Raw genomic sequence first — 13315 nt, 5'->3', positions numbered from 1 at the left:
AGAATTATTTGCCTTGTGATATTATTATCCACAGACCTTATTTTTCAGGCAGTGTCAAAAGCAGAAAGGAAAGCCACAATTCTTCCTAACCCACAACTATTTTTCCAGTACCCAAAGACACTGTCACCCCCTTTGAGACTTGTGGGTAAGAAAGGGCTATCTGCAGTTTCAAGGAAGAGTTAGCCAAAATGTGCCCATAGCAGGACCACCTCTGTCTGGTGTCCAAAAGCCAAGGTATAGTGTTAGCTCTTCAGACAGTTTTTGCAGCTATGAAACAGCTTCTGAGATTTTGTGCAACAGAACTGTCCATGAACTAAACTGCTGAACAAGGCCATCTTAGGTATTAGCATCCAGAAACAAGAGACTTTGTTCATAGCGACTTACTCTTGTAGTGCCAGAGGATAGCAACATAAAGAGAGTTGGTCCTTCCCTTGAGGTGCCTACTGCAGAGCACCTGTCTGTATATTTAGTCAGTCAGCATTGACCTTCAGAGATCTGATGAGTTCTAACAAAGAAATGGTGACCAGGGCAGATGTGGCTCAACCTCTTGGAGCTAGAATAGTGGTTCCCATCCTTCCTATTGCTGCGAACCTTTAATACAGTTGCTCATGTTGTGGTGACCCCCAACTATAAAATTATTTTTGTTGCTACTTCATAACGGCAATTTTGCTACTTCTCTGTATCATAATGTTAATGTTTTTGGAGACAGAGGTTTGCCAAAGGGGTTGAGAGCCACCAGTTGAGAACCACTGAGCTAGAGTCTAAAACATTTAACAGAGGTTAGTACAACAGGAAGATGTTTATGGAGGCAAGAAGTATGAGGTCATTTCCAGTAGAGTTTTATGACATTTGAATTATCACAGGGGGATAAAAATTCGATTTTAAGGAAACTAGGGATTGTAAGTTCACAGTCTTTAATTTTGCAAGTCTTTGGTGACTTGTGGTGTGCTTTAATCGGGCATTCTTGGTGCTTATCTCCCTAGTCATGGGGGTGGTAGTTAAGCAGCCATCAACCATGACCAAAAAAACATAGACTTCCGTGGATGCTAGGCGTTCAAACTGTGTTTCCATGCTCAGAAAGAAACATATTGTGGCTGTTGGTAGCTATCTAGGGATCACTGAGTTCATTCTCTGGCTCAGACAAAGAAATGGACATCTTGGAAAGACAGAAGGCCATGTATGGAGGACATGAAAGTAACTGCTCTATCCCTTCAGGATGAGCAAAGCCTTTGGGAGTCCACAAAATGAATAGAATTTAAAAGGGGCTGCTGGGTCCCCCCTTTTCCCATATTGGTCCTACTTTGATATCCACCCCCATGCAATTTTCCCTTGCAGTGTTTTGTGAGAACAAGAGCCACCATTACAGGGAGCCTGCGTTGCTTTCCCTGGCTCCCTATGTCTCCCTGACTGCTCCACAGAGCCCAGTTTCTGTCTTGCCAGGATAACCAAGATAAGAAGCAGATTCTACTAGACCTTGATGTATGAATTTAAAAGTTATAATTTTAACTAAATATCCTGCTATTTGATTGACTTCATTCATCTTTAGTTAATTGAGTGTATTGAGCATCTTCTTTGTTGCTAGGTGCTAGAAATGCAGAGATTAGTATGGTCCAGCCCTAGCTCTGGGTGTCCAGTGGACTAAGATTTATGTATGAACATAGTCATATGTTATCTACCACATGCCTTAAAAAATGCAAATAAAAACAAAGGTAACGAAGGCAAATCTGAGTCTAGTCAGGAGGAAATGGCAGTTGAGCTGGGCTTTAAAATGACATTCCCCAGGTAGTGAGCAGGCAAGCTTCCAGGTAAAGGGCACATGAAGAGACCCAGGTGCACTTCCTCATGGGAAAGTGTCCCATGCATGACTAGACAGGAACAAGGGAAGTCACTGGTTTGAGAACTGTCCAGCTGTTCCGATAAACTTGAGCCAGAACCTTTGTGAAAAGGGCAATCGCTGTGTTAAACAAGTAAGAGACAATTTTTCTTCTTTTAACTCAAGTTCATAGGTATGTAAATTAATAGCTTTGGACTCTACTACTATGTCTATGGTCATATTTAACATCCACACCTATGAAACTATTTCATGTATCTCAGTAAAACACTTACCCTTCACGTGACTGGCTAACTGGAGAACCCAGGTAGTTCAATGTGCTCTGGGGAAAAATGGCCAATGTGTTGTTACTCAAACCAATATGAAAGATGACAGCCAACACTGTATACTAAAGATATGTTGTGTAAATATATATTTCTATTCTCATATTGTCAGTCCATCGTTTACCTATGAAAAAATGAATGTTCAAATGCCTCCTTATGCTGAGGCACTGTTTCTCTGAGTATCTGTGATTCTGCATGTCTTCTCACCAATCCCAGAGCTTCAGGGCAGAGTGTGAGATTAGGAGTTCAGAGGCCTCAGCAGTTGGGGGGTTGTTCAGCTTCTCTTGTCCCTTCTCTCTCCTCATCAAGGCCCATGCACAGCCTTCCTGGACAAGACAAAGAAGTCCTGTGCCTCAGTGGAACAGGGCAGAGGTGAGCTGCTAGGGGATCTAGCTTTTCACATAAATCCAGAAGGAACAGAAGACCTTTAACAGTGAGCAACAAAGCCCCGAGGAATTAGATACCTGTGAGTGGTGTGTGTGTGTGTGTGTGTTAGGAGGCTCAGAGGGGGACACTGCCCAAAATCAGTGTCAGCCTGTTCGGCTGTCACCTGGAGCCCATCTTCCTTATGGGAGTTTGGACAGGTGGCAGTTTCTGGAGAGTTCGCCTGGGAAGTACCTTTGCTTCCAGCTCTGCCTCCTCCCTTCTTAAAGTGGTGGCAAGCCAGTCGACCTTCAGCAAATGACTCAGTGACAGCAACCCAGGGATGTCAATAAAACCCATTAAAAATGATAGCACCCTTTCATGCAGGCATGCAGCTCTGAGAATGAGTTCCTCCCATCCTCCCAGGCAGCCCTGGGAAGATTAGAGTGGGAATTGACATTCTCACAAATTTCCCATTTCCTGCCTGTATTTATCAGGAATCTAGGTCATGACAGCTCAGATCCTTCATGTCCTGAGAAGTGTATGCCCAAAGAGGGCAAAGCCAAGGTCATTGTGATTCTTCCTGTGTGCCTCCTGGCTCTCTGCAAAAGAGAAAACGCCTCAGCTCCAACATCCTGGTTACCAGTGGCTTCTGTACCAACTGAAGGGCATGCGTCTTGGCTGTGTGCTGTTCACACCAGCTGTTGGCACAGTTGTTGCACAGGTTTGGGCAGAAAGACCTCGGTGAAATGCACCTTGTCCTGGTTATTTTCCAAAGGACCTCCTTGAAGCTGGAGTTCCTCCTTTTCCTCCAGTCTCTCAAGTATGAGTCAGAGTCCTGCCAATGACTGACTATCAGATCAATAAAGAGAAAGTCATTTCTATAAGAGTTCTAATCCAGAACAATTTTATCAGAAACATACCTTAAGAGGACATAATGACCCATAGTCGGAGCACCCAATGGTCATTTTCTTTTCACAAGCTCACTGCCCATCTCTGTATACGGGCTGCATTATCACAACTTGGATCAATGGGCACATTTCTCCTGGTTTTTCTTTTCATTTAGCATTAGACTCTCCTTCATAATTATCTCACCATTTGTAATTTCCTTAATACTCAAAGGAGCAGGAGAGATTTAATTTCTCATAACTTTCCTACAAGTAATAATATGTAACTTTGGCTTGCTTTGGGATCTTTTTTTAAATACTCTCAGGAGTGGAATTCATGGTTGCTGATATGTGGGGGGTTTTATTGATTTTTTTAAAGATGACATCAATTTATGGTACCACTGCTATAACTATCATTGCTTTGATTATAAATTTAAAGGCCTCGAGATAGTGTTGTGGAAACAGATACCAAACTCAATGGAAAATGTGCTTGCTTGCTTGCTTACTTGCGTGATTGTTGCATAACTTCACTGAAGCCTGAATGGAGGGCTGAGGGAGAAAGTGAATAAGAAATGGAGAGAGGACTTTATGCAGGCAAGCATCCATGACTCAGCATCCTTTCCTTCCAGGGTTTCTATTTCTGGTGGAGTAAGGGGGCCCTCTGAGTATGAGATACATGACTGTCTAGGTTTTGTGCAAAGCTGCCCCCTCCTAGAGAGAGGACAACTGGAGGTGAGCCAGACAGAGAACCCCATGAGAGCCCAAGTATCTTGATGGTAGTCTGTGTTCCGAGTGGCTCCAGAGAACACATGGTCTTTGGGGCTTATTTTGGAAGAATTCTTTAATTCATCTGAACTATTCATTCTGGGGCATTGTGATATGAGTCACTTGCCAAAGGCAAATGCTCTCATAGATAGTGAATAGGAAATGATCCAGAGAGGTCTGGCTTTCTTTGCGGTCAGCTTCTCAAAAGTGCTACTCCCAGATCCTAACAGGGGGGAGGCTGAGATCAGAGGCACCTAACAGAGTTGAAGGGACATGTGCTAGAGCACACATTATCACAGTCAGAATGCTGCTATTAAAACGCTTGATTCTTCCCTCCAGATCAGGAGCCAGTGGGGTTCTGATGTGGGCTGTTGGCTTTTACCTTCCAGGAGATCCATTCTACTGAGTTCTCCAACCAGTAGGGTGATTATGGTTCCCCAATATGGGTACAGCACAAGCTCTGAGCAGTGTTTTATGGCCTATGTATTAGACATGGCCCTAGGTGTGTCAGCCAAATTTATCCAGCCACAATGCAATGAAAGTGTCCTTTAGCCCTTGGCACTGTAGGTCCGGCTCATCGTCTGCACTCAGTAAATTCACATCAGTAATGTAATGTCTTCTGACCCTGACATCCATGCTTCTCCTTGGTATCCTATAGCCTCAGTGGATACGTCTTGGATGTGTATATCCTTTGTTTGGTTCAAAAATAGGGTTTACTCAGAAGTCTTATTACCTATGAGGTAGCATCTATATTTAGGAGGGTCCATACCTCTATGGGTTTCTGTCTGCTAGGAGTAACTAAAAATGATCACCCTTAACACTGCTAATTAAAGAGTTTACTACCTTTCTATCTTCTTGGAAGGGAGATACACAGTGTTGGCCATGTGCCATCGATCTCTTAAAACCCTGCCCCATGAAAAGGCAGTGATAAAGCTTGTGCCTGTGTTCGTATGAAAGTGAGATGGTTCATGCAGGCCTGTGCTGGATGCGGAGGAGGACTCATGCCGGCAACCGGGAGCACTGTACCCCTCTTTCCTTTTGCCAGCTTCATGGCTCCTCCTCTTCTCCAAACAGAAGAGAGGCCATGTTCCATGTTTAAGCTCAACCACCAGCTTTGTCTTATGTGATGTTTCTTTGTTCTCTCCTAGGAGGTGCTTGAACTGGCTTTCTCCATCTTATACGACTCAAATTGCCAACTGAACTTTATTGCTCCTGATAAGCATGAGGTAAGAGGTCTTGGTAAGGGTTAATTGATGAGAGAAAAAATAAGTAAAATTCTAGAATCGAAGAAGCATCACTTCTTGTAGAAACCTGCCTTTGAAAATCATGAATAGAAGGGTGTCTTGTTGACATGGAAACCACCAGCTCAAACTTCTTAGCAGCTGAATCAGCCGCCATGCGTTTGCCCAGCTTTCCTTCTGTTACCATAACAAAATGCCCGCGGTTTGCATTTGATTCGGAAAAACAGTTTACACTTGACCTCTACTTTCTGAGGCTTGAGTCTGTGGCCTTTAGATGAGTGCCAGGTGCACATGGAGGAGGAAACTGCTTGCTTCATGGCAGCAATGAGGCAGAGAGAAAGGCAGGGCCAGTGTCCCAGTGTCCCTCTTCAGGAATTTGCCATCCCAAGTCCTAACTCTCCCCACTGAGCTCACCTCCTGAAATGTCCAGCATCTCCCAGTATGTTCCCTTTAACACAGCGATTGGGGGATATTCAAAGTCTAGACTGTAGAATGGTCTTAAAGAAAACTGACTCAGGATCAGTAAGGGTTTAGCCAATCCAGAGGCAGAGGAGGCCCTGGCTCTGGCTTTGATGTGTACTGAATATTTAATTTTTGCTCTAGAACCTCTCCAGATAAACTGATGTCTCTACTCGTGGGGCCATCTGATGAAGTAGCTTCTCTACGAAGTCTCTTTTAGCTATTTTAAGAGGTCTAGGTCTGTCTCTGCTGTTGGAATTTTATTTCCAAGATGCTTTCATTCCTTTTTGACATCTTGTTATATGTATAATTTGTTCCTCTTCTTGAAGCACACTGTCAGCTATATTTAAAATATTTAGCATAAGTCTAAGAAAATGCATTTGTAAAATAAAGTAGCAGTTACCATTGATTTAACTTTTTCTCTTGTAAATCAGACACCCCCCCCACCATGCTTGAAACTTTATTTTTAGATAATACCATTCAAATTTTTGTTTTGCATGTAACTGCACAAACAGCATTTAGAAGGACAGGAACATTTTAATAGAATCTGACTTTTGTTCTCATCTCCCCGAGGAGATTGAGTTCATTTAAAAGGTATTTAGTGTCTGGTTTTCTCTGGTTTGAAGGTTTTGAATAAAATTATCCATCCCAAAGAAAGAGGAAAGATTAGACACAAATCCTGCATTTAGAATGGTACTTAAATATAATTCTGTGTCACTTGACATTTAGTTTGCAGAAGGGTAAGACTTTGTCTTCATCTTTCTGAAAATAGATGCCATATCTTCCTATTTCTGTTTTTACATAAAGTTGTAGTTATGAACAGGCCAACATATCCAAGATATAGAAGAGACATAGAAAACAACCAAAAATAGAAGTTGGGCTGTTACTTAAGTCAGTGCCAAGCTATTTTCCCCAGTGTGTGCATTAATTCCAGATAAGGATAAATGCTCTACGACTGCCAAGCTTTTTTTTTTTTTTTTAACATAGCTGCCACTTCTTATAGACTCTATATGCTTATAAGAACTTTCAATTTCTTCAAGACACTTGCATATCTAGTATCACTTTATTTTCATAATTGCTGCATGAAATAGAAGGTTCTTTTTACAGATAATCTCATTTATCCAGGAAGGAAAGAGGCCTCCCCAAACTGAATACTTGACAATGAAAAGGATAATAACAAGGTCTGGGAGTGTAGCTTGGCGGGCAAAGCCTTTGCTGTCCAAAGGTAAGGACCTGAGCTCTGATAATCAGAACTCATGCAAGAGCCAGGTACCATAACTAGCACGGTCTGTATCCCAGCGCATCTGCAGTGTGATGAAAGAGAAGAGTTCACAGAAGTTCATAGGTCAGCTAGCCTGGCATGCACAGCAATGAACAACAAAGAGACCCTTTCTTAAACAAGGACCAAGACAAGGACCAACGCTTCCACCCTGTGGTACACACATGCACACATGCACATGTGTTTGTGTGCACATATGCACATACATACTTACACACACACACACACACACACACACACACACACACACAGGATAAACTACTTCAGAGACCACCTGGATTCTTTGGTCTTTATCAGTTCCGTCAATGGCAACTTGAGTTCTCTCTGCAACCCTTTCTCACTTCCTATTCTATGGTGAAGTCATTGTCTTTCACTCTTCTGACACTTTCTTCTCTCTGACCTTAAAGGCCCTTGGAATTACACTGGGTCACCTAGATAATCTAAAATAATCTCTCTCTGTTATAGTCAACTGACAGCCTTAATTTTTTCGCACAACTGAAGCTCTTCCCTAGATCCTGTGAGCAGATATCTTTGAAAGGCGAGTTTTCTGTCTACCCCAAGCTGCAGCATCATTGTAGTACCTCTTTCCCCAGAGTTCCTGGTAGTCAGAAGTCTCACCTATTTCAAGTGTAGTCTTTAAGTAACCCCGGTGGTGTTTTCTTTTTGTTGCTTTGCCTCTTTTGTAAAGGTTAGTGTCCACAAATGATTGATTGCTCTCTAAACACTGACTCCAGTAGAGTTTGCAAAAGGCCTTGTCTCATTTCCGTCATTCCCATTTTATTTATGAGTGAGAGGATGTAAAGAGAACCAGGCCTCAACAATTGCTTGTGTTCCTAAAATTAGAACACATGATGGCGGGACAAATACTTGATTCCTTCACAAATTTCTAAAATAATAAGCATGTCCTAAAGAAGTACGTTTGGTGTTTGAATGTCATTATGATGTCATTATGATGTCAGAATTTAAACATATTTGTGTCTTTATATCTTCTTGTTGTTGCCTTTACTAGTATCCAGGTTACCCTATCCTAAATAATACAAGCATCACCAAGTTATCTTATGAATCCTAGTGACATGGCCCTATGTCTTTGATGCCTTTCTGACTTTCTGGTTGGTCAACATAGTCCAGATTCCCCTTGTATGTTTCCTGCTTTTTTTTCTATCAAGCCTACTTACTTTTAATAGGAATTTTAGTAATTAGCAAACAGAACCTTGGTAAAAAGATAAAATTATCACAATTCGGTTATAATTTTATATAATCTTCATAAAACAGAGCTAACAGTGAGATTTTACTGTAAAATATATCGTGAATTAGTGTTGAGAATTTCAACTCAAATTTAGTAGTACACGATTTTTGTTTATAGGTCAATGTAATTGTTGATGAAAAGGTCGCTGCCTGCTGCTTCTCAAAAGCACTATTGCTGTAGGTTAATCTGTACCAGGAAGGCAGCCAAGGCTGGGAAGTCTTTGTTCAAAGGACAATAGTCCTAGGACTTAGGGATCACTGTGACATGCGACCAGAGCTGTGAAGGCCTTTGGGAACACAGCACTCAGTGGCACCCATACCTGGCTGTTTGTCAGAACAATCTGGGAAGCTTTTGTAAATAAAGTCTCCTACCTCTGACCAACAAAGTCAGTAATCTCCAGCCAGGGACTTACTATCTGTTATTTGTGAGCAGATGTGGTCAAAATGTATGAGATATTCATGAGCATACTGGTGCTTCGAGAAATGTTTTAACAGTGCATTTGAGTTTTGATGGGCTATAGGCTTTGGCTGAGATCACACAGCTGAGGTAGAAAGAAATCCTTACAGATTAATGCTGTTCTAATCAGGCATGGCTCACAGCAGTGCCTTTGACATGCACCGTGGAAGACTTCCATAGAATCACAGTGGTTGTGGGTATTAATTGCTTCTGCTGAAATCTCCCATCACATCGTGGGACACGCCCTAGGTAACCAGACATGCGGTTCATAAGCTCATTGGAACCTGGAATTGGAGCTTGACCCAGAGATTACAGGAAAAGATGGAATCTAGAGTAGATGTTAGAAGGCATTCCAAACCAGCAAGAAACAAAACCGTTGTCAGCATGGAATCCTAAATAGGGCAGCTTAACAGGTGAATAAGTAGCATCCAATATGCAGTCCATTTTCTGAGATCTTGGCTCTTTCTCCAGCCGCTAATGGTTCTCTTTTGAAGTTAGAACAGAACTATACCCTCTGAAGAGGAATCTGCAAAGAACAATGTAGGCTTTCTGATAAATGGCATATGGTTCCTTCTCCCCCAAAGTTCACAGTCAACTGAACAGACAAAGACTATCATTTGTTTTATAAAGAAAACAAAAATGCTTAATAACGTGTTTTCCAAAAGAAATGATGGGGTGATGTCCCCAGGAATAGATTACTAGAAGCCCTGGGTATTAGAGACCTGGACACAGGAGGTTCAGGCAGGCAGTCAACCTACATCTTCCTAAGATAACCAATGATGTTAGCCAATTTAGTTATCAAACACTGAGCAACTGAAGGCTATTTTCTCGGTCTTATTTTGCTAAGAAACACAAAGGCCACTTTGGCTTCATGATGCAGCTGAGCTGTCAATGTCTATGCTTAAATATTAGACATGGTAAGAAGGTACTAGGTACTAAACAGGGAACTGTGTTAAATATCAAGAAAGGGAATGTTTGGCCTGCTGCTAAGCATAGACATATTGGGATACATTCTACCAACATCTTAATTAGCAATATGAGGGAATCCAATTCTTCATGTTCCATAGGGAAACACTATTGCACATAAGAGCATGCTTCTAGAGTCAGGTTGCCTGAGTGCAAAACCTACCCACTCTCATTTTTTCCTACATCACTTCGTCCTCTGTGCTTTGGTTTTCTTAACTTGAAAAACATATGATAACAGAAGTTCCTGTTTCTGTTAAATAGAAGGTACAGAGAGGGTGCGGGTATTAGATGAATACCAAAGACCTCCCAGCACATGCTGGGTACTAAGTGCCTATAATTGCTGTACCCATGATTATCATCAATGATGTTCACTGCCACCTCCTCTCCCACCAGTACTGCATCTGGACAGATGGGCTGAATGCACTTCTTGGGAAGGACATGATGAGTGACCTGACACGCAATGACCTGGACACCCTGCTGAGCATGGAGATCAAGCTTCGCCTGCTGGACCTGGAAAACATCCAGATCCCGGATGCACCTCCTCCTATCCCCAAGGAACCGAGCAACTATGACTTTGTCTATGACTGTAACTGAACTGGCTGCACCCGGACACATTCCTCCAAACTGGAAGATCTAGCTATCAGCAGAGAGCAGAGCAAACACATTCACATATTGCAACTGCCCTTGGGGGGAGGGGAAGCTGCAGGTCAACCCTTCCTTTGGCCTCGTTTTTAACCCTAGCCCCACCCCCACTTCTCTGACATCTCACCATCTCCTTCAATCTATTTCCTGACTCAGTGTTTTAGATCCTCTACCATTGCTACAGCTCAGCAATGGGTCATGAGCAAAAGTCACCACTAGTAAGAAAGTCAAAGAGTCCTCTCATTATATCCAGCTATGGGCATTTCCTTCCTTCCTTCCTTCATCATTCTTGTCTGGAGTAGGAAAGCCAGTTAGCCCCAAGCTGCCCCATATTTGCTCACCAAACCAAGAGAAATGCCTAAGGCCAGGGTTGGATAAAATAGTTCTGCTACTGGATTAGAAGACCAAAGGCCTCCTACCTTTTCTCTCTAGGGTCACCTCACATCATCGGCTCTATGTGAGTTGAGATCGCTTTCACATTGCCTCTCTCTCCCTTTCCTGCCTTGGCCTTGCTCTGGTCCACTTTGGTCTCACATGTAGCAGCAGCATCCTCATTGTAGTTGTCTACAGCATCAGGTCTCCCAAACTGTCCACAGAGTCCATGCCTGTTCCTTGTCTGCACTGTGACCATGACCAATCCCTCTATCACACTCTCTAGTCTTGGGCTTCCTCTCTTTGCCCCAGCCCAGGCCTGCCTTCTTCATTTCTTCGAGCTCCCAGCCCTTAGCAGAAAGCACAAATGAAGTCAGTAGTCCTGCTCCATCTCTGATAAACTAAACCTAACCACCCCTAAGGCGGCTGTTGCTATCTAACAGTTCCGTGTGACCTTCTCTCTGGGGCTCCTGCTACAGCCCAGGTTTTCCAGGGTGGTCAAGCTGTCAGACATCCAAGTTTACATCGTTGTAATTATTATAGGTCTTTAAATTTTACAAGGGTTTGGGGTTATTTTGTTTTGTTTTGTTGGCTTTGTTTTTGTATAAAAGAGTCTAACATTTTTTGCCAAACAGATATATATTTAATGAAGAGATACATAAATGTGTGTACTTTCCAGCTTTTTTTTTTTAATTATTTTAATCCCAAACATCTTCCTGAGAGTAACATTCCCTTAAACATGCTGTGGAATAAAATTAAATGTGAAGAGTTGGGGAGCTGGTGTTTTGATTTAGTAATGTGGGCGCTTGCTACTCCAGCATATCCATCACCTGGGAACTTGTTAGAGATGCAAAGCAGACAGCCCCTCCAGACTTCTGAACCACGCTGTTTGAGTAGGTGTTAATTTGGGAAGCACCAGTCGTGAGCTCTAAAGCATTGCCGATATCAATTCTAGGATGCACACCCCAACTCACCAAGGAAATGAGACTCACTGTACAAAAATATGATCTATTCCTTTTATATTGCTGCTTCCTCGGCATACTTTCCCATTATTGTCTCCTTACCATTTCATGACTTATAGAGCCAGTCCAATTAAAGACACTGCTGACACCAAGGGGACATGTTGAACCACGGAAAAAGAATACAAACCCACACACCTGAAATCAGTTATGCCAAAGCCAATCTTACTGTGAATTAATAAGTTCCCAACAGAGCACAACAGAGATTTCTTCTTAAGTCAGCTCCCCTACAAATGTCATATGGATCGTAAACTCTAAGGGCTGGGAGGGATGACAGAACCCCATGCAGTGCAGCTAAGCCACTCTGAACTGGCAGCCAAGCTCTAGATACATGCAGGTGACTGCTCTTTGTGGCTGTCAAGATGGTCAATTACAGGTTGGCCTGGGCTCCAGTGACATGGTCCAGAGCACTCCATAAATTACAAAATCCATAGTCATTCACAGGGGTCATTCTTTCCACTAGAGTGCCTACATCGGAGTGTTAGGCTGACATTTCCTCCATCCTTAAGCTTGGATCTTAACATGCATGCCCTTCCTGACGGAGTCATCTACTGTTCTACCTGCTGTGTGATAAGTTAGATAAAAGAAAGTGGATAGAGGCATAGCACTTTTCACTTCAAAGTTTAAGAGATGCACCTCCTGTGGCCTGGATGGGAAGATTTCATCTCCTGGTATTCCTATTTTGGCCCATAAATTAGAAATTTGTGGGGACATTTTTTTCTCTTTCATATAATATATATATATATATATATATATATATATATATATATATATATATAAAATACTTGTGCACATGTGTGGGACAGCACTGTGTTTTGGTCCATGTTACACTGGGTAGTGAGAAAGCCTCTCTATTGCCATGACCATTTATCAGATCTGTATAGTGAATACACTGGAAATCCCCTCTTCTAGTGATCTTGAGATATACAATCTTGTGAACTGTATCCACACACTGCTGCACTGTAGGACCCCAGTTAGGCCCTCCTAACTATCATTGTACCCACTGTATACCCCATCCTCTGCTCTCTCCAGCCTCCAGTATTGACTCCTTATTCAGCTACAGGATTCCATGGTGGGTGTTCTGCTTACTGTTCTTGAGAATAATATTTCATTTAATAATGTCTTCCAGTCCCACCCGTGGTGTTGAAAGTGACTGTATTTTATCTTTTTTATGGCTCCATAATAGTCCATTGTGTACCCACACCACCATTTATTTTTTCACTCACCTGTTGCTGGGCACTGAAGTAGATCCCACGTCACCAGATTTTGTGAATACTACTGCAGTCAATATGAGTACAGGTTCCCCCTGATGAGCTTTTGTTTCTCTGTTAGTATGTATGGAAGACACACCTTTTCATAGACTGACAGCATCTTAAGGACAAGCTGTCATTGTTCTGCATTTCTTTTATTTTGTGGCAAGGTGGGGAAGGATGGTTGCCCATATTCAACATCTCACCTCTCCCAAG

The 13315-nt window shown here is 42.4% G+C and overlaps 1 protein-coding gene across 5 annotated transcripts in view; it reads left to right on the top strand.

The window, feature by feature from the left end:
- Elmo1 (engulfment and cell motility 1) overlaps positions 1-12604 on the top strand; it is a 510326-nt gene extending 497722 nt beyond the window's left edge. For 3 of the 5 annotated variants that reach the window (XM_029468421.2, XM_029468420.2, XM_029468424.2), the window contains 2 exons: positions 5318-5395; positions 10210-12600. In XM_029468421.2, coding sequence (XP_029324281.1) covers positions 5318-5395; positions 10210-10410 — 279 coding nt within the window. In that variant the 3' untranslated portion in view covers positions 10411-12600. Of the gene's footprint in view, positions 1-5317; positions 5396-10209 lie in introns of all 5 variants that reach the window. The other 2 variants (XM_029468425.2, XM_021180510.3) reach the window with 2 other exon arrangements.
- The last annotated feature ends 711 nt before the right edge of the window (positions 12605-13315 follow it).

This window comes from Mus caroli, unplaced genomic scaffold, assembly GCF_978045245.1.
Source record: "Mus caroli unplaced genomic scaffold, Mus_caroli_1 scaffold_15, whole genome shotgun sequence".
NCBI classification, from domain to species: domain Eukaryota; kingdom Metazoa; phylum Chordata; class Mammalia; order Rodentia; family Muridae; genus Mus; species Mus caroli.
This window is presented reverse-complemented; position numbering and strand designations above follow the sequence as displayed.